This window comes from Lucilia cuprina, chromosome 5, assembly GCF_022045245.1.
Source record: "Lucilia cuprina isolate Lc7/37 chromosome 5, ASM2204524v1, whole genome shotgun sequence".
Classification (NCBI taxonomy): Eukaryota; Metazoa; Arthropoda; class Insecta; order Diptera; family Calliphoridae; genus Lucilia; species Lucilia cuprina.
In genome coordinates, this window is record NC_060953.1 from 68674335 (window position 1) to 68696572 (window position 22238).

General features: G+C 30.3%; 2 protein-coding genes across 5 annotated transcripts in view; one reads left to right on the forward strand and one right to left on the reverse strand.

The window, feature by feature from the left end:
- Nucleotides 1-568: 568 nt before the first annotated feature.
- LOC111677559 (ras-interacting protein RIP3) lies at nucleotides 569-12462 on the forward strand. Of its 4 annotated transcripts, none has more exons than XM_046951815.1 (6): nucleotides 569-867; nucleotides 4858-5052; nucleotides 9314-9488; nucleotides 9552-9609; nucleotides 9676-10647; nucleotides 11336-12462. In XM_046951815.1, exons 2-6 carry the CDS (start codon nucleotides 4974-4976, stop codon nucleotides 11576-11578), a joined length of 1527 nt encoding a protein of 508 aa, XP_046807771.1. In that variant the 5' UTR covers nucleotides 569-867; nucleotides 4858-4973; the 3' UTR covers nucleotides 11579-12462. The 4 variants fall into 4 exon arrangements, with proteins under 4 accessions (XP_046807771.1, XP_046807770.1, XP_046807772.1 ...); XM_046951814.1 differs by lacking the exon at nucleotides 569-867 and adding an exon at nucleotides 967-3271; XM_046951816.1 differs by lacking the exon at nucleotides 569-867 and having other exon boundaries at nucleotides 9564-9609.
- Nucleotides 12463-16062: 3600 nt separating this feature from the next.
- LOC111677345 (ATP-dependent RNA helicase dbp2) overlaps nucleotides 16063-22238 on the reverse strand; it is an 8958-nt gene continuing 2782 nt past the window's right edge. The window contains exons 2-4 of the mRNA XM_023438450.2: nucleotides 19213-20546; nucleotides 17155-17333; nucleotides 16063-17080 (exon numbers count right to left, since the gene is read on the reverse strand). Of these exons, the coding sequence (XP_023294218.1) occupies nucleotides 16538-17080; nucleotides 17155-17333; nucleotides 19213-20546 (2056 nt within the window). The 3' untranslated portion in view covers nucleotides 16063-16537. The remainder of the gene's footprint in view (nucleotides 17081-17154; nucleotides 17334-19212; nucleotides 20547-22238) is intronic.

A 22238-nucleotide genomic window follows, 5' to 3' on the forward strand; every position in this document is an offset into this window, starting at 1 on the left:
GTTGTACTTTACTATGTAAACGGACATATAGGGCTGCCAGATTTTGTATATTAAACGGAGATTTTTTATGCAAAATTAATAAAACATCATTAAAATTTGTTCACATTTTTAAATTTTAAATTATTTAATTTTTTGAGTAACAACAAAAGGTTTAAATTCGTACTTTAAATCTATTGTTTACTGTTATTATTGTGTAAAAAATGTCAAGCTTTTTAACAGTTATTTTTTAAATACAAAAGTAACATAAATAAGTCAAGACATTTAAACAACACAACAACTTCAAAGCTTTGCCGGCTCACTCACTGTTTATGTATACTTATCAATCACTGTTATACATTAAAAGCTTAAAGTACTAAAAGCTTTTTCCACACTAGTTTTGCTAAAGTAAATGGAGAACGAAAGAAAATTTGCTGAATTTAACTAATTTTGTTTGTATGTAGCTTTGTGTGTGTGTAAGTATTTTCTTCTCTCATTATAATGATACTAAAAAGTAAAATAGTCTTTGCTGCGCTGACGTTAAAAAGACGAGACGTTTAGAAAAAAGCAATTTATTTTTTTGTAAAAATTTATTTTATAATTATTTTTTTTATTATTTAAAATAATAAATAAAAAACCAAACAAAATAACTCAATAAAAACAATAAATTAAATGTAAACAAAATTATTTCCAAAGAAAGCAATTCAAATTAAACAAGAAACGAAAAGTATTCAAATTGTTTTCTGCTAAAGTATTCCAAAAAAAGTTCCTGTATAACACGAAAAAAATACAAAAAACAACAACAACCGACCAATTTGCAAAAAAAAAAAGAAAATAATAAATGAAAAGAAAATTATATACAACCACCGTGAAATGAAAGATATTAAATAAGTGAGTTTTGTGGAAATCGAATATTTATTTTTTTAAATCAGAAATTTTCCAAAATGCCATAAATCTTGAGAAAATAAAAAAGATTTTGTTGTTTTTTGTGATCACATTAAATATTAGTGAAAGAAATTTAAATAACAACAATAAAAGAAAATAAATTTAATAATAAAATAAAAAAACAACAACAAAAAGTAATACACGGTTGCCAAGCATCATCATCATCATGTTCTTAATCATGCACATAAAAAAGCGGCATTTGAGGGGTCCCATACACAACAAAAACACACACAACCTCAGACAAACGGACAGACACTTTTTGTTGTATTTCTATCACAACAAACAATTTTTTATTTAAGTTTTTTTATTTTCCAATAATTTTCTACATTCCCCCCACTCCCTCTTAATTTTATATTAAAAAAAAAAACAAACAACCTCTAAGAGCCATAGAATTTGTTTGCAACATAAAAAATTCTTTAACATAAGAATAATCAACTAAAAAAAATACACATTGTATAAAAATAGAAAAATCAATTCCATGATGATAATATGGGCAAGGAACTACTAACCATTCATGTGAAAAATTTCAAAAAAATAGAGTGCCACACTAAAAATGAGAGCAACGAAAAGGGAGAATGACTGTGTGTTTCTGAAATGAGTAAATAAAAGAGAAATTGCAAAAGAGCGAGAGAAGAAATAAGGAAAGTTTGTATGTGTTTAGTAATATTACTAAAAAGCTTTTAGAAAAATAAGTACTAAAATAAGTAAATAACGGTATGTTTTCACTTAGGTTGTTGTGAAAGTAATTCAGCTTTTTTATAGATTGTTTTTCAGTGAGAAACTAGGGGTGAAGTATTTAGTACATATGTACAATTCTCTGTCATATTGTAATTAGTACCAAAAAAGTTTACTTCAGTAATAATGGGAATTACGAAACTGTCGAAAAAGAATTTGGGACTTCAAACTAATTTCTTTTATGTTGTGGCTAACGATGCTCTAGTAAATCAAAAGACTGTACCTTATCAGGTCGCTCGGAAATAGATTTAGATCATATATACATACATAAGGTGATCGTCTGAGCGTTTATGTATTTAGTTTATGATTAAGACGAATCTATTAATATGCCCCCATTCACAATTAAATAAATCAGAATGACAGCCTAGCGATACCCCGGAATTAATCTTGAACTCGTTACAATACTCAACTAAGACCGAATTCAATCGAGAGTAGATTGTAAGCGTCACCAAATGTATATATACTATATAAAACCCCTAGGAAATATCTAGAACCAAAACATGTTAAATGAAAAGACACAATTTCTCCATGTTGAATGAAAAGACACCATTTCTCCTTAAAGAATGATAGATTCACATAGATTAACCTTTAGGAAAGCCATAATATCGGTTTTTTAACAATTGAATTGGTAATTGGACCATAGCTTTGGAAAGCACAGAAACAATAGTAACAACTGATAAGGACTAAGTGGAAACTTTCTACAAATAATTTATGTTATTTGGTACTAACAACTGTATATTTAACTCTCATGCAGCAATTTGAAAAATTTTTGCAAATTGCTTTCAAAATTTATGAGGATCGGCACATAATCCAACAAACCATGATGATATGATTCGACGTTGCCATAAATAACATAGTTTCAAATATGTATTTTCCAAAGAGTACCGTTTTCCAAATGACTTGGTACATTTTCCTATTGCTTCTCTGCATCACTGATGAGAACGAAAATCAAAGAGAGATATATAAAAAGCTACAAAGAAAAAGAGAGAGGCAGAGAGGGAGAGATAAACTTAATGTAAAATACATAAATTTTGTATTATTTTCTTAAGGGAGCTTCCTGTTATTTTTGTTTAGGTGTTTTTTTCCTACTTGTAGTTTCGTTTAGTTTTCCCCAAGATGCTTGCGGAAAATGTGGAAAAACAACGACAGTTTTCCCAATAATAATTGCGTGTTTATGTGCGTGTTGTGTTGTGTCATATCACAAAAATCATAAAAAATGGGGTGTTCCTTTTTCAAACAACAATAACAACACTCAAAAATAAAATAATCCAAAAAGAAAAACAACACAAACAAAAACAATAAAAAATAGTATAAGCTAAATGAAATAACACACTATACCAAATTTATTCAAAATAAAGTGCTAAAATACGACAACAACAAAAGAAAATATATAATAAAAATAAAATGAAAATTAAAAGTAAAATAAAAACCCTTAAACAAACTGAAACAAGTTAACGATTAACAAAACCAAAAAACCCTAAAAGAAATTGTATTTGTTTATAACACATCAAGGACTACTCTTTAAAAACAAAGAGGCGTTAACCCTACGAAAATATTAAGGCCTACAGACAAAATGCCGACAAATGTGACCTCATAAATTTATGGCCAAATAATGGTAAAAACTAAAAAAAGTACAAATTAGACTGCAACATATTTAGTGAAAAAAAAAAACAATTATTAGATTTCAAACAACAACTCATTACCTTGTTTGTTGGGCCAACAGGAGCAGAGCAGAAATGAAATCTTGGCAACACATAAAAGAAGACAAATCACATTTTCATTTACACTTGCATTTGCCACAGTCACAGCCAACGCCACTGCCATCATATCACATTCCCATAAAATGGGCGAAGTCAGTCAGTTAGATAGTTAAAGTGTCTGTGGTGGCCTACTGACTAATTTAGAGACAAACATCTGTCTCCACATACTGCTTCTAGTTTGCTTTTTAGCTTCTTCCTGTTCAACAACCGAACGAACGAGAGACAGACAGACAGACGATACCACAAATCTCCCCCCTCCACCTGCTGCTTTTAGTTTTGTTCTTTATTTTCATTCCTCTTTCACTTATATTTCGGATTTACTGCTATTCGTTGAATACACACACAGCCCGCCGTTTCATTTACACATACTTCATGTTTATGTATGAGTGAATGTGTATGTGTTCCTTTTGTGTCTGTGTATTTTTTTAGCAAAAAAATTTATAAATGTCAGTTATTCGTTATTCGAATACTTGGTTTGCTTAAATAAAATCCTGATTTTAACCCCATAGGCGTTTAAAAGACAGCGCCACCAATCATTATTCCTGTTAGTTAGCGATCCAAAATTATTATATTCCACCTAATGCCATACGATTCAACTAATCTTATAGATTCAAAACTTTGTAGTGCGAGAAATGTTTAGCTGCCAAACTCCTGCTAAGTTATTCAGAATAACATTTTTCTTTAAATAGTTCCCTTCAAAGTCACATCCTAACACCTTCCGTTTGTATTATGATTTCCTCAAATTCAAATGAATTGTAAACAAATTTACAAAATCAACCTTATTATTTCAAATTAGTTATAACTAACAGTATAAATAACATTCACAACTTCAAAAACATGTTTCAAACATTAGAGGGTTAAACTACTGTTGTTCATATAACGAATACCGATTACATTTTGTGTTCTAAATGACTCTGCGCAGTTACAATTTTTCCTTTTTTATGTTATCCAGAGATTCCTTAATCATAATCATCATCATTACCATATACCAAGGCATAACTTCACTTTCATAGACCAACCAACCATCAGGAATAAAAAAATGAAATGAAACGAAAAACTCATTATAATGGTGACTTAAATACAAAAAATTAAAAAAAATCGAAAAAATTAAGGACATTTTTGATCTATAATAAAAAAGAAATGCCCTCGGGGTCTAGTTAAATGAAAATTGTGTTCTCTACAATCAACAGAAAAATGAGTTAAGAAAACGGGTCATATCTCTTGTGTAAAAAAATCTCAAACCAAAAAAAAAAAGAACAAAATCTTTCTAATCACACATACATTCCTTTAAAGAAAATCCTGGCAGCTTCCTAATTACTAATACATACATATATATATAAAAAAAATTCAAACTAAACTTAAAGGCCTTAAAAAATCAGTTAATACTTGTATAAATGTAAAAAAATTGTTGGTATAATTGTATCTAAATATTTAATTTTAGTTTTTGCGGCCCCAGTTTCAAAATTCTAAAACAAATAAAAAATATTAACAAACAATAAGAAAATATAATAATTGTGATTTTAAAATCATCAATTATTATATATCAACTAAAATATTATGGGCTGTGGACAAAGTAAAATCCATCTTTATCCTAGAAAATCGAAAAGTAAAGCAAATGGCAAGAAAGGAGGGCATGGTAAGTACTAAGAAAATGAAATGAAATAATGTTATAAAGAAACAAAAAAAGTTATAATCACACATTTTTATTTTAAAACTCCCCACCCTTTTAAGTACCCCACAAGCACACTCATTCACACACACACACACTCAAAACTCACATGCATGTATGTTTGTGATTATGTGTTGGTTTATATGTATAAATATTCATTCATTTATACAATTTCTTCATGCCAAGGATACTACCACCACCTGTTCCTTTATCCCAACACTATTTTGTATAATTGTAGTTTCGTTCACTTATTAGATCAAATTATTTATGTTGGGGTCTTAAGTAGAGACTAGAACTATTCATTGCATGTCTAGTGTTAATGGGTTTTATGTTGCAGGTCTACACGAATAAATAATATGTATTAATCAGTTATTTAAATGTAACATGTTCTCAACTTTTAGACATACATACATATGTCTGTAGGTAACTTTGGACAGACAAACAACTAATTGCAACGAATGAATGTTGTTAGTTTTTGTTTTAATCTTCAACTATACACTCATAGAAAGTGATTAATTTAAAGTATATATATTTCAAACTGAAATGAATTAAATATACATATGTATGTTTGTACACTTTTAAAATAAATATCTTTAGTTGGGGTTTTTAAGGAATTTGCTGTTGCTGACATCATAATGAGCTGACAAAGTTTGAATTTTTTATGAGAATATAATTCTTAGTAAAACTTCAAATTCAAATATTATCCTTTCAAAATATGTTTTTAAATTATTTTTCTATACATTTTCAAAAAAAAAAATACAAGTTTTAAAATGTTTATATTTTTAAAACTTCCACGTCCCTGCAAGTCTCCGAATGAAAAATGTTTGCAAAAAGTGGCTTAACTTGGTAATATGTGTGGAAATGATAGACAATACTATTTCGGGATAATGTTTACTATCTTTAAACTAAATAGTCAAAAATTTTGAACTATAAATCAAGGGCTTGTTAAAATTCCGCTTGAAAATCGGATGTTATAGTTTGTATGATTTCACACACAATCCTGAAAGACAACATTAAACAAAACTGTACTTTTTAGGATTATTTATCCGGTCGTCATTCTATTCTATTAATAAGTCTTTTGGACTATTATAAGGATTTTTTCTATAGACTAGACATTAAACGAATCTGATGTCTAATCTATAGATTAGTCTTTTGTCTACACAGAGAAAACAGATTCGTTGTGATAACCGAATTTGTTTCCAATCGAATTCAGTCGGTTCTAACAACTATCCCAAAATTCGATTGTAATTATTGTATAATTCGGTTAGTATTACTGAATATATGGTGTACACAAAAATTTTTAATTATTATTCGGTAATCTGGATTGAAATTATTGGTATTAGCAACTGAAATATTATTTATAGAAAAACAATTTGTGGATTATGTGTATTTGAAAATATATTTATTTTGTGTAAAGTATTTACAATAAAATATAAATATGTATAAACTTACAAAACGTATAAATATAAAATAACTTCTCCCCTTTTTCTTTGAGATTTCTTGATTCTGCTCAACATTTTCAAAGGAACACTATCTTCCCACGCCTTTCCGCTGCTGTAAAATTGTTAAAAATTATAGAAAAATAACACAAAATAGATTATAAGATATAAAATACACCAAACATTACCTTTTTTATCCAAATTTCTGCATTAATTTATCCTCAAATGTAATTAGGTTTTTTTATATTATAAATTCATTTTATTTTATTTATTTTTGTATATGTCAACTATAATTACCAATTTATCGGTTGTGAAAATCGAATTTGGTTCCTTTAACCGTAATTAAATTTTAAATAATTACTTCAATTGATAATTGGTTGCAGTGCTCAATATTTTTTACTTTCTACTGTTTTTCAGTTGTAGCGACTAATATTTGATGTTCTTACGTTTTAATCCTAAATAAAAGTCGGCTGCATTTACTGAATTGCCAAATGAATTTAATAACCGATACAATTCGGTTCAAATTATTGATTTAGAAATTGTTAAAACCACAATTCGATTAGTATTATTGTTTTTTAATACTGAATATAGAAAATCTGTTAAGTATACAGTTTTTCAATAACAGCGATACAATTTTAATTAGTTTAACTAAATATTTATCATGGTAACCGATTCCCCATCGATCTGTTTTCTGTGTGTATAAATTTGCAAAAATATAGATTTGGTACAACCGGATTCGAAAAAGTACACTTTTAAATGCCGTGCAATTTAAAAATTAAATTTGTCAACCCTGCTACAAACTTCTTTTTGTAACCAAACACAATCTATGTTGTGAATATGCAAAAGACACAATTAAAAGATCTCTGAAACGCATCGAAATAAAAAAATATACTTTGTACTAAAAAACAATTATCCCTTAAATTGACTTTAATTACGTATAATAGAAAAATTGGTTATTGGTTAAGTGTGACAGGTTGTCATGACAGTAAATGGACGGCAGTGTCAACTTTAGAAGACAAATCTGGGAAATTATAAAAAATACAAAAATAGAAGATTATAGGGGGAACAACCAACAAACTAGGAGGGCAATAATGTACCGATCCTAATGAAAGTTTATAAATATATTAGACCTGGTTCACACTAGGAAACATTTTTTGGGAAACTTTTGATTTTTGTGTGTGAGAGAAAGAAAAAGAAATATTAACAATCTCTTTCTCTCAACACACAAAATCAAAAGTTTCTCAACAAAAGTTTCCTAGTGTGAACCAGGTCTTATGGTTCTTATAAAATCTTGTTTATACCGAATTTTATTATTATATTGCTATTTTTATTACTATATGAAAGTTTTTCATTTTCCGAAGTTACTGCCAAATATGGACAAACGTTTTGTCAAACTTTACAGTGTAATTTCTGGTTGCATAAAAATAACTTATTTCAAATTGACAATATTTATGACCTTCTACCCTGTAGTGCCTACTAGAATATCGCATGGAAGCTATATGAAATTGTGGATCCATATTGCTTATTATCACTGCCAAATTTCAGCCATGTATATTCTTTCGTTTTAAACCCTTTCGTATTTTCTGTGATCGTTTTCGTAGACCGATATGTTACAAACGGAATAACAAAATCATCTTTAATTTAAAGAGTATATATATGCATATTTAAAAGTATGTTAATCGGTATATGTACCAAATAAATTTTCGCAACTTCCATAACAAAATACTTTTCCTGTTATAGTTAAAAAATATGAAAAAAATCGTTTAAAAACTTTTCTTGTGTTCTTCTAACCTTAAGGTTCTTATTACTACGTATTTTTACACATAACAATGTTAAACAGAAATTTAAATATTAATAACACTTCGGTTTCTCATCTCCGCACAAAATTCTCTCCATTTAAATTGCAACATTTTAACAAATATTTTGTTGCAAGACCACATTGCAAGTGTTTTTTTCATTAAAAAATATTTTCTTTATTTTTCCATTTACGTTCCTGTTTATTTTTTTCTTTCCTGTTTGATTGTTTTCGCAAATTCGAAGGACATTAAAACTGTTGAGCAGAGTAGAACAAAAAAAAAATATAATAAAAATAAATAAAACTAGAGAAACACTTTGCAATGACTGATTGATTTTTACTAATTTGTTACTTGATTGAAAGGAAGAGAAATACAGACACTACAACAACAGTGTTATCCTGGTATTTTGTTGTCGTTGTCATACATGTGTATGAATGTATGTAATTATCTATGTACATCTGCAAATTGTAAGAGTGGCAGTATCATGATGAGTTTGTTTGATCGAGAAAGGACGAGGAGTATGGACGCATAGAAGTAACGACAACAATAAATTGCAAAAGATACACATGAATTGTCATCAAGTGTAAAAAGAAAAAATAATGAAAACAAAGGATTCAGGTCATGCAAAAATATTTCTATTTGTTAAGGTATTATTGTACTTAAAAAGATGTAAAAACGAGTACAATAACAAAAAAACACTTTATGAGTATTATAAAATCAAAATAGTTAAGTGTTTATATCGATTAATATGATTAAAAGGAAAACATATGACATAAATATAAGGAATAATTAAAAAAGCATGAAAAGGGATTATTTATCTTAATCAAAACTTCGATATCAACATTTCTCTCTTCTATAGAAACAGTAAATTTTATTAATGTTCTTCTGTTAACTACATATGTACATATATAGGATCCCCTCTTTTAACATTATTATTTTAAATACATTTTAAAACTACTAACTATTTACATATATATTATGTTCTAATTTTAGGCGATTCAGAAGCGGAAACAGACGAAGAAGAAGGTCATATTGAAGATGCCGAAAATCGAGATCGTGACAGAACTGAAGAGTCTGAAGAAAATAGCAATAAAGAATCGGGGGAATCGGATGAGGAGGTATCGGTGTCCTTATTGAGAGCGAGAAATCTCTCGTTACTACAAAGCCAGTGAGTATATTTGTAATGTAAAATCAAACATACCTAAATACTCTAATAATTGCCCTGTTTTAGGGAAATTTCCAGTAGTCAGCAAAACTTTTTTCGAATGCTAGACAAAAAAATTGAAGAGGTAATTTGTTTTCTTTTAAATTCCAACAAATAGCTTAAGGATTTTTTAAATTGATTACAATTTTAGGGTCCTGACTACGATTCTAACAGTGAAACGGAAATTGCTCTGGAAGAAGCTCGTTTAAATGCTTTGGTGCAACATTGGGAATCGGCTAGTTTGACGGCTTCAATGTGTTCCTCGGCCAGCCGATCGCTGCAAACAACACCGGTGCGTCAGACACCAGCCAAACAATTGACCACGGCCACGCGGGCTTTGCTACCAACCGGTTTACCACCACAAGTTCTAAACTCAGAGTTTCTACCTCATCCTGGTACGCCACCCACAAGCAGCCAACTGACGGCCGGTGGTACACTCAAACTAACGCCTAGTAAACAAATAACCATTCCTCAAATGAATTCTGGCATGTTGCATCAAATATCGGTTATGCCACAAATACCCTTAAGTATAAACACCGAGACTTCGTCGCCCAACATGGCCACCGTTACCGCTAATACGTCCAATGCCCTGGCAATAATGCAGGCACCCAATGCACAAACTACGCCACAATATATGCTGGCCATTCCGACAGGATCCTCGCCTCTCTTAGGAAAAACTGGACAGGTTAGTCCTAAGCGTTTGGTTGACGGACGTTTATTGATCAATACGACGAGTCCATTGTGTAGCACACAACAAATGCAACCACCCCCGCCGACCAATCCTTTACAACAGCAGTATATAACCGCTACCCCGCCAAATTTACAACAACAGCAACAACAAACAGCCCCATTAAATTATGTCAATGGTGGACGAGCGCCACCACCAAACCAATCGGCGGTAGGCATGCAATTGGCATACTACGGACAGGCTGCCACAATGCAACAGAGTATGCAACAGTATAGTGATACGATAACACAACAACAACAGCAGCAACAACAACAACAGATGCAGCAACAACAGCAACAATATGAACAAACTCCACATAGCCAAAGTCAAACGCCCTCGTCATCATCATCGGTAGGATCAGCTGCCTATTATGGTGATGTCATGCATAACGCTCAGGTTGGTTAAAAACAACGTTAGTCCACTTTTTCTCAAAAAACTACAAAGAAATTCACTTTTATTAGAAGTAGAATAATGAAGAAATCCTACAAATTCATAAATAAGGTCAAACGTAAAATACACGTGTCTTTTTTTAGTTTCTTTTTAACATTTCCCGTTTTATCGATGAGTATAACTGCTACAATTTTCTATTAAAGTATTGCTTTGTGCATTTATACAACACAAAATTCTAAATGATATTGTTATTTGTGAAATAATGTAAATTAAAGATCAGACGTATACTTACGAAAAATTATTAGTTTAAAAATATTACTCATACGTAACCTATAGGTTTACTTTAAAATCAATCAATTTTTCTGTTTCTATCAATGAACGTTCATTTTTGTCTTAAAATCTTTTCTATCGATAATTTTACAACTATTATTTATTTCTTTTTATTATCAGTTCTTTTTATCAGTCTTTTATTATTATCAGTTGTTTTCACAAACTATTATCTAAAAAAATATTTTATGGATCCTGTCACAGAAATAGTTACACTTTCGATTGAAATGGAATGTTTCGATTATTCATTCTGAATATAAAACATTTTAAACATTTTTAAATATTTTAGAAAATGTCGGACCATACAATATAGGAATAAATTTTCACATATGTATGTATGTCTGTATCTAACATGTTTCATTTTTAGGCTCCTAATACTGAATACCGGTTCCCACCAGCCATTAGTGTGCAACGTTTGGCACCACAAGTGCAGCGTCAACTGCGCGAAACACAAGAACTCATTAAAGACTCATGTCCACAATTATATGCTGCTGGTTATGGTAGTCCTGGGCCACCGCCGCTACGCAATCAAGCGGCTGTCACAGCGCGTAATCATCCAAACAACAGAAGACCTACCCTGGAGACACAATTCTCCCAGGAACTCTCGTGATATCTACACAATTAACACAAACAGTAAAACAAAACAAACACATACATACATAAATACATTAGTAAACTAAAGCTAATTAAGACAAAATTTAGCACGTTAACAAATTAAGTTAATAACAAAATCATAAGCGAAAGGATAAAAATTAAATTAAATAACAAAAAGTAAATTTAACGTAAAATGCATTAGAATCACAGAGTGGCAGAGTTGAATAAGCTGGCACCACCACTAAGGCGGTGAATATACATTAACGTAGACAATTTAGGCAGAACTGGACTTGGTAAAGAGTCAAAGCAAGACATGAGTTTGCAAGAAGTCAAATTGTGTACTTTAATATTACAGAAAAATGAAAACAAAATAAAAAAATTTCGTTAAATACTAATTCAGAATAATTAAATAAAATTAAGAAAAAAAATTAAGCCAAATAATTAAAAATGAAAAATCATCTCAAAGAAATCACACATAAATTACATAACACAAAAAAAATAAAACACACAAAAAGAAGGACTCAGTTTTTGATTAATTTACAAATTTACCAAATATTTTGAATGTAACGTAATATCTTGCTCGCTCTCTCCCTCTTTATAAAATGTACACTCATTCAAATTTCATTCTACCAAAATTTCTTGCGCCAAAAATCAAATATCGGAAAAATAAAAGAACTGTAATAAACAAACGACCGCCCTCTATTATTTCCTTATTGTCATATAATCGATCACACAACCATGCCTACATCATACTATATAAACCTTTATACTCGTATTCGAACATGTACCGTCGTTATATTTATTATTGATCTTATTATTATTTACAAAATCCTGATGCACCATATAGGAATTACTACGTATACAAACAAAAACAAAAAACCGGAAATAAAAACAAAAACATTATTTATTAAATAAAATACTAAATAAATACATAAAACACTCGTATTTGCATCGTTCTAAATTTAAATAAAAGAAAAACAAATATTAAGAAATTAAAGAATTATATATAAATTAATAAATTAAATAAGAAGAAAGAAAAAAACAATGTACCAAATAAATAAACCCAATGAGAATTATAATTGTTTTACTTTTGTGCGTTTGATGTACTGTACTGCAACATAAACAACAACAACAACAAAAAACCAAAAAGAAAAACTTTATAATCGTACTTGTATTGTATTTTAAGTAATTTTAATAAAAAAAATATTAAACCAAAAATATATTATTATTATGATAATGTGTAGCATATTATTATTAATTATTATTATTATTTATAATTAAATTATTATGATTATTATTAATAAATTATTGTATTTATAATTAATTTAATTTAATTATTATGATCATTATTAGTTCTATATACTCTAATTTGATGTAAAATAGTCTTTTCTTATAAAACCAAAAACCGAAATGAAATTAATAATAATAATGAAGCCAAAAGAAAAAAATAACAACAATATAATAAATAAATAAAAGACGATGATGATGTTAGAGTGGAATTTTTCTTAATACATAATAAATTATATATCTACATTTATCCTTATTCTGCATTTCAATGTTATGCGTGTGTATTCTATATTTCAAACGTTGATCTGTTTTTTTTTTTCGAAAACGTAATCAAAATGCTGAAAATGTATTGGTATTATAAGAATTTTGTATTTTTGGCGTTCCCCCTTTTCTTAATTTCAATTCGAATCGTCATTTTCTCCATTTGGCATCTTGATATTCATCATACAACTTAGATAAATCTAGCTGCGATCGATACAGAATACACACAAGCGTAAAGCATTTAAACGAAATAGAATTGATTCTTTTTTTTTGGAACACAATTTTTCGATCTTTGTATAACTTAATTAGGAAACGTAATCGAAGTATTGAAAAGGTTGAGTGTTACTTTTTTTGTATCTTGCATTTCATTTCAATGTGTAACGAGCTATAGTTTGAGCGATTAAAGATAGATATATCTACACTATCAGCCCAATCATTAATAAAATTCTCTCAAGAAATTTCTCACTTTTCTTTTTTATAAAGCCGGTTTCATAATACAACCATAGAAAGATAAAATTAGTAGGGAGAGCTATAAATTATATGCATTATTAAATTCCTGAACGGCACTCGCTAGGGTTCTATATATCGACTTTCGAATAATCGAACAATCGACTTTTTGTCGAAAAAAGTCGAAAAGTCGAAGTCGACTATTTTGTTCCAAAAAATTCGATAAGTCGAAAAGTCGACTTTTAACTAAATGAAAAAAGTCGAAAAGTCGACTTTTCGTTTCAACTATAGAACCCTAGCACACGCACTTCTATATCCTATGGCCGTGTTCTGTAACTTTCAAGTCGAGAAAAAAACATTGAAATATTAGAGTCTTCCACTTCTTAGTTGTTAGCGTGATTCAAATAATTTTTAAACTAAACGCATTACAATTAAACAAAATATATTTGAATTAGGTGTGTTCGCCCAGTTTTAAACAAGACGATTATAAATTTTATCGATTTTTTTTCTGTCGATTCGAAATTTACAGAACACAGGCACTGTTTTTTATTATTATTGGTTTTGCAATCTTTTTTATTCAAAATATTCAATTTTATTTTCTTCACACAAAAATTTTTCTACTTTTAATTTTTTTTACTTTTTAATTTTCATTTTTGTGACAATTCATTACATTATTATTGTTTTATTATGGCCGGTTTGATATCCTCCATCGCGAAAAAAAATTCAGAGTATATAAAGGTATGAGAGTCCTTTCATGTATTGATGTTTGAAGGAAAATAATAGACTTTGCGACTTTTTTCTGCAAGTAAGGAAATTTCATACAAATTTACTTCGCAGTTACACCTACATGTTTTGCTTTCAAGATTTTCACACAAACTTATTGTCAAAATTAGTTTGAAATTGATTGTGACATATTTAGACTACATGCAATTTTACTTTTCAAAATGTCGTTTTCATTATATTTATTAATTTTATTCACAATATTTATAATTTTGAATACGATTTTTAATAAGATCAATTAAAAATTAATCTTAAAATTGAAACAGTAGATGGTAAGAAAAATTTAAAAGCTAGTTTGTTTCAATTTTAAAAGGTGTGAGTTTATTGGTAAAACAATGAAACTTGAAAGGCAAAACTTAATCGTGTAACGTCCATGTTAAAATTTACAAACGTTAGGAGTTAACGAGTAAAATTATACAAATTACCAAATAAAAAAACTTTTTCAAAGAATATTTAAATAACTTCAAGTTTTCGCAGAATTTTCCTGTGTAGTGATGCCAAGTCAGGTAAAGTTCATTTTGTTGCTTACTTTAAGCGTTAACACTCATTGTTAGCAACAAAACACAACTATAGTCGATTTCTTAGACCTCGTCCACACCAGGAAACTTTTGTTGAGAAACTTTTGCTTTAGATACTACATATTAATTGCATTGATTTCTTTTTGTACGAATGAGAAGAATAACAATACAAGTTTCGGGGTACAAGAAACTCGAACAGCGAGAGAGATGATTGACATTTCCTTCTCTTTCTCTCTCACGCAAAATCAAAAGTTTCTAAAAAAAGTTTTTCTAGTGTGGACCGGCACTTATAATATATTTATTTTCCATCTTTCCCCTATCAAAATTTTGTTGTAAATTTAATATATTTTCAATGGCAACGCTGTTGATAGAAACTTGGCAGCATTTTAATGGGTATTGTGTTGCCATATGGAAGTTTCTCAACCACACTGAAAAAAATACTTATTAGAATTCTTATTTCTGTAAGAAACAAACGATTCTGGGACAAATTGTCACATAAAATTCAAAAAGTCCTAAATTATAAAAAAACCAAAACCGCAATTTTAAAGATTAAATTTTAAGAAGACTATTGAAAATGATCTTCTATGGTACCGTAGATGAAGCCTATTGAAAATGGTTAACATCGGTCCATTATTTAACATAACCCCATACAATTGAACTAGCCGAATTGCGCTTTTATATTCATAATTGTTTAATATATTCGTTTCTCGACAAAAAGCTGCAAAACCAAGTTCTTTACTAGCCTTGATGACACTAATGAGCTTTATAATTATAGGGCCTTATTTGACCCTAGCCCCTAAAAAAAGCCCGCTGCAAAATTTAAGTTTAATATCCAGTTTTTTTAAACTATAAATGGCATAAGTACACCTGAGGAAAGGTACAATTCAACTTATATGCTTTATTATAAAAACTAAGACACATCTTATTCGTATACAGGTGTAGGATGTTATATATTATGGAATGTTTGATAAGTACTATATTATGACGTTATCTTTTCCAATCGATTATATTGTAGATTGCCCAAATTTGGATTACTTTATTTATATAAAACTCCACTAAAACATGAATAGAATTTTAGTAAATGTGAAACTCAATAAACTCAGTGGCTTCGTTTCAAAGTGAAATTTTTGTTTATTTTTTAATCAAATCAAATTCTCCTTAAAATTTACGGTATATAAGATACAATTTAAATAAAAAAACGTTTACATTTAATGGAATATATTAAATATTTATTTCACCAAAAAGCTGTTAAAATATTTATTTTTTTCATATTTTTATTTATTGGTATTTTATATTGATGTTTAAATTTTTTCATTTAACACCAACAAGGGTTTACGGATTCTCACTAGAGATAAATTACTAAAACGTTTTAATTCCAACGTTAAAAATACATAAATATTTAGTAAAATCTTAAGTATTATGTAAATATATATAAAGGCAAAATATATGTATATTATAGAGAATATTAAAAATAAAAAATTAAACACATTTAAAGGGAAGAAAAGAAAACGTGATAAAAAAAATGAAAGAAAATCCATTCAAGTATAGTAATACTAGAGTAATAATAGTCTAATGTTATAATTAATTTATATATAAAAATTATAATGAATATGTGTTTAGTTTATATGTATAGTTTTGTTGTTAATTTTAAAAAGCCTCTTTCAAGGGTCAGTTTCTATAGCTTAGTTCTGAACCGGTAAAGGAGGTGGTGGATACGCATACATATCCGAGGATGTGGGAACGACATACGCAGCTGTTGGTAGAGGAGGTTGTTGTACATAGCCGCCAGCAGCCAAATTCTTGGGTAAGTAATTTTCATAACCTCCACCTTGATGAGGTGGTGCTTGGCCAAAGCGTGACTTTTTCTCTTCACTATTATCGTACGCTTGATGGGACGGGGGAGCTGATGAGAAACGCGATTGATGACCATTTGAGCGGGTCATTTGTGTGTTGGGATTTTGAGATCTTGGGGGATAACCACCACTGCCTTGTGGTTGCTGATGATGTGGAGGATATTGTGAATAGGCAGGTCTTTGGTGTTGTTGTGCCTGATGCTGATCGGGACGGCCATAGTTGTTGTTGGGTCGGTTATTGAAACGCTGTTGATAGTTGTTATTGCCGCCGTACGATTGTTGGGATGACATTTTCTTATATCCTTGTGAGTTGTTACGACCGCCTCGTCGTGATTGTGACGATGCCATGTCCACCAAACGGGGATTTATGACCTTAATAAAAAAAATATTAAAAATTAAGATTTTAAATATAGAATAAAGATGAGGATATAAAAAAAAAAACTCACTTGATTTGCTTCCTTGAGGACCTGTATCAAATCATTAGCCTTGTTGGCATTGGAGTTTGTAAAGAGAGTGTATGCCGTTCCCGTATTATTTGAACGTCCTGTGCGTCCAATACGATGTACATAATCCTCCGAATTAGATGGGTAATCATAATTGATGACAAATTTAACATCATCGACATCTATTTGTCGCATGTAGTGGAAAGAAATTCAATTTTTATGTTAACCCAAGGCAAACAAACGTTGCAAATTTGCAATATGTGTTGAAAACAAATATAAAAACTTTTATACTTAATTGGAACAAAAATTTATCCATCAATATACACAAAGTTGTAATTAGTTTTGAATGTTTTTTTTTACAAGACAATCTCTTTTTAGTTTTCTATATATTTTTTCATAATTGTGGACCTCGACCTTTTTCACATACAATTTTTATATAAAACTACAAATGCCTTCCGTTTTCTGAGACATTCGTAAATAATGTGTTTTTATTTTATTTAAAATTAATACGAAAAATAACATAAAATTTAAAGCTTAATTCATTTATTAACTAATATTGTTTTAATAAAAGTGAAAAATATCTAATAGAAAAATCCAGTGTGTACTTACCTTAATATCCGGATGGAGGAAAAAGGGTCAACCTATTAAAACTGTGAATGAGAAAGAATTTATAAACTGCAGCAGTGACTACAGCTGCCAGAGGGTTTTCGGGTTTTCGGAAACCAAAGGATAATTGAATTTAGCTTTCTTATAATTATGTATTTTTATGGGAATTTTATACTAAAGCAAGGTTTAATATTCTAGCTTAAGCGTAACAATAACAAAAAAATTATGTATATATTAAAAAGTATATAAAAATCGAAGTCCATTCATTGTTTTTTTTTTAATAAATAAATTTTTGAGAAACTGATGTTATTATTTTTGTTCACATATAATCATTGTATAAAGTTCTTCCCAATTATTTGATATATAATCAGGAAATATACCTAAAATATTTTGTTTTCTTTTAAAAAGTCAGTCAAAAATATATTTGATAGCCGTAAAGTTGGATTTAATTTAAACACAATCAAATCTAGGAGACAATTGAAATTATAGTTTTAATAAAAATCTTTCCCATTATCATCTCGAAAACCATTGGATTCATTTGAACAAGATATAAAGATAAAATAAATCTTTACTTTGATTTGAAATTTCTTCATCGTTATGTGAAATTCAGAAAATAAAAACCAAAATACTGCTTTAAAAACATTAGAAAAGAAAAAATAAGATAAAAGAAAAGAAATAGGAATATGAAAATTTTAATATTTTTTCCAGTTTTTTTTTTTTTTTTTTTTTTTTTAATTTTTTTATGTTTTTGTTGTGTAGTTGTCCTGAATTTTTAACGAGATGTTCGTTAATGCACACTATAGAACAGTTTCTAGTCCATTTTTTGTTCCATCAGCTTTCGAGGAGTTAATTCCAAATTTTTATAATTAGAACTGATCTTATTATTTTCATAAAATTGTATTCCTTTTAGTTATTTAACGACTTCATTTTTTGTCCTTGACTGACCATATATAGATAATAAATGTATTACAATGTTTTAACCAGCAATGTATGGAAAAAAATTCTCCTCATTATTTACCCCACACCAACAAAACAAAAGAAAAATAATCAAAACTAAACACCTATTTAGAATGTGTACGTTTTTTTTCGAAAGAAATTTCTCCAAACTTGAGAGTTTTCCCATTTTCAATTATTTTTTTCTCAATTATTAAATAGGAATAAATAAAAACGCGATTTGATATTTGACACCTTCTCTCGTTATCTTTCAAACAAAAGAATTTCGTTAATAAAAAGAAATAAACAAACAAACGGTGTTGGGTTTTAGTTTCGATTCACCCTGTAATTCTCACTGAGAACTTCTCATCAGCATGACAGGAATCACAGACGAACCAAAGTCAAATAATGAAAGAATTCATTAATAAAAATTTTCATCCACAGCATCACTCGCTTTGCCATTATAAACAAATCATAAGAACACTGATTGTGCAATTTGCAAATCATATACATAACGCTTACCTAAGCCACGAGCAGCTACATCGGTAGCCACTAGAATGGCATTGCGACCATTACGGAATGAAGCCAAGACATAGTCACGTTCCTGTTGAGACTTGTCACCATGAATGGCACATGCTCGCCAGCCTTGGCGCGAAATTGTGCGAGTGATTTCATCGACTCTCTTTTTCGTCTCCACGAATATGATAGTTTTGGTATCCTTCTCAGAGGAGATCTCACCCAAGAGTTTAATCAGTTTGAAATCTTTTTCATTTTCATCGCACACATCGACAATTTGCAAAATATTGTGATTGGCAGACAAGGTCAATGAACCAATATTGATTTGAATGTAATTGTCTAAGAACTCTTCGGCCAAGTTGCGAACTTCTTTTGGCCAGGTGGCGGACCACATCAGCACTTGACGATCGGGACGAATTTGTTTGATAATTTTACGGATCTGGGGTTCGAAACCCATGTCCAACATACGATCGGCCTCGTCCAACACCAAGTAGGTGCAACGTTTTAAATTAGTAACACCACGTTCAAGAAAATCAATCAATCTTCCAGGAGTCGCAATAACGATTTCGACTCCCCGCTCCAAATCTCGAGATTGATAGTGTTTTGGAGCGCCGCCAAATATACACGTATTGCGTACATGAGTCTGGGAGCCGAATTCGTTTGCAACTTGCTGGATTTGCTGAGCTAGTTCACGAGTGGGTGCTAGAATCAAAGCAATTGGGCCGTCGCCATGCTCCAAACGTGGTTGATTGTTAATATGAACCACGGCTGGCAATACATATGCTAACGTCTTACCCGAACCGGTTTGAGCCACACCCACCATGTCTCTCCCACTAAGTGCGATTGGCCAACCCTGGGCTTGAATTGCTGTTGGTTTAGCAAAGCCCATTTTCTTAATGCCACTCATAACATACTCGGGAAAACCACCTTCGTCGAAATCAATACTTGGTGTTGGAATGCTTACACCTTTTAATGTAATTTCATTGGTCGATAAATAGCCATCGACTTCAGACTGGGAACGAGCCGCTACCGATTCACACGGCTTATAGAAGTTCTTCTTGAACGGAGTAAGTGTTAGCTCCGACCAGATGATGTTTGGCAAACGATCACCGGATGCAAATGTATTATTAGAATTTGCGTTTCCACCCTCGAATTGATCTTTAGACGAATTATTACGATGTTGAGGATTTTGGGGACGACCGTAAGGTGTTGGTCGTTTATGTTGCATACCACCACCAGCGTGGCCATGACGCATAGGACCACCACGATGTTGTTGCTGATCACGGTAACCACCGCCGGCGGGACGGCTCATTTGCATATTGGATTGATTATTTTCAAACCTGTAGAAAAAAAGGAAAAAAAATTAAATAAATATTGCAATAATCAGCTTCAAGTATTTTTGTATCAGCGAATGGATTCCAGCATAGTATTTTATAAAAGGTTGAATAAATATTTCCATTATTTTGATTATAGATATACAACTTGTTTTATGTAGTATTAAAACAAAAATTATATGTATTCGAAAGTACATTGTGGTCACAATATGTAACAAGAAAGAAGAAATTAGTCCCATTAATTTAACACAATATCCCCGGTCTATGAAATATAATGGATACGATCATATAAAAATTATAACACCATAAAAATAAATTTGTCTATACAGTAGGACTGCCTTTTGAGATTTAGATAGTATTTTAAACTATAATTTTAAAATTGGCTTAAGGTTAGTTTCATATGGTTAAAATATTAGAACTAAATAATATTTTCTTTCTTCGAAGTTTACAGTAGAAAGTTTTAAACTTTTATATGATTTAAGACAAATCTTTTCTATATAAGGTGAGACAAAAGTTTTAATAGACGTCCTTTAGACGCCTTTTCTGCATGGAAATATAAAGCGAAAAGACTGCATTTGTCACACCACATGAAGCACTATTTACTATCATTTTCTGTGGAACTTTCAGTTAAAATAGTCTTTCCTTTTCTACAAATACATACATTCATAGGTATAACTTTTGAGCTCTACATAAAGTTATGAACATTTTAAAAGATCTACTCTTAAGATATAAGCTGTTTAAGGGTTCTTGACGTAATGTGTCAAAAAGAAAAGGACTTTATCGATATGTTTGATACCTATCTCATAACTCAAATGTTTACTCCTCTAGGTTCAAATTTTAATGTGCTGTTTAAAATTTAATCCCATGATGAAACATGGTTCACGTTTAAACCTAAGTCTTATTACTTTCAAGCTAAAGAGATTGATCTTTACACTCCTATGTTTACATATGTATATAAGCAAAACCACCCAATAGTTCGACGGGACAGTCCCGAACTGACCACTTAACCTACCACTTGTGGTGGCCCCTAGCCACCTGACTACCCAGGTGACTGACCATTTCAACATGGGCTTGTCCTACGAGGAAGTCAATCGTCACTCTACACCCCACAAAGAGACAGTAAAAACACTAAAATGACGATGAATTATAGTCAGCCAGGTGGTAAGATATTAATGGAAAATTTAAAAACAACTTTTATGAGTATAATCTCTAAGTTACTTGAGGACAGTAAAGAGACGACTGTCTCCGCTCCCGCTTACAAAGGGGATACTAAAGTGACAACTGTCTTCATTCTCGATTACAAAGGGTACATTCGTGACGAATGACCCAAAACATACGAATTACGATCATCCAGGTGGGTAACTATTAGTAGAAATTACGGTCTTTTTCGTATGCATTGACTCTTTGTCGAACTGCTGGGCATTTTATCATGATAAAATTCAGACAGGTCATGTGTACTTCGGTATAAACCTTAAAAAATGTATGTACAAATATTAACGAAAATATATTTTTTATGATTTGAACCGAAGTACACACGATTTGTCTGAATTTTGTCATGATAAAATGGGTTTTCTTATATATACATACATGTATATACCCTGTTGGCCATGTCTTCAAGACATCATCGATGTTGCGTACAGGACAGTGTTAAATCATAAATGACTTGTTGGCGACAGCCGGAGCAAATCACTGACGACT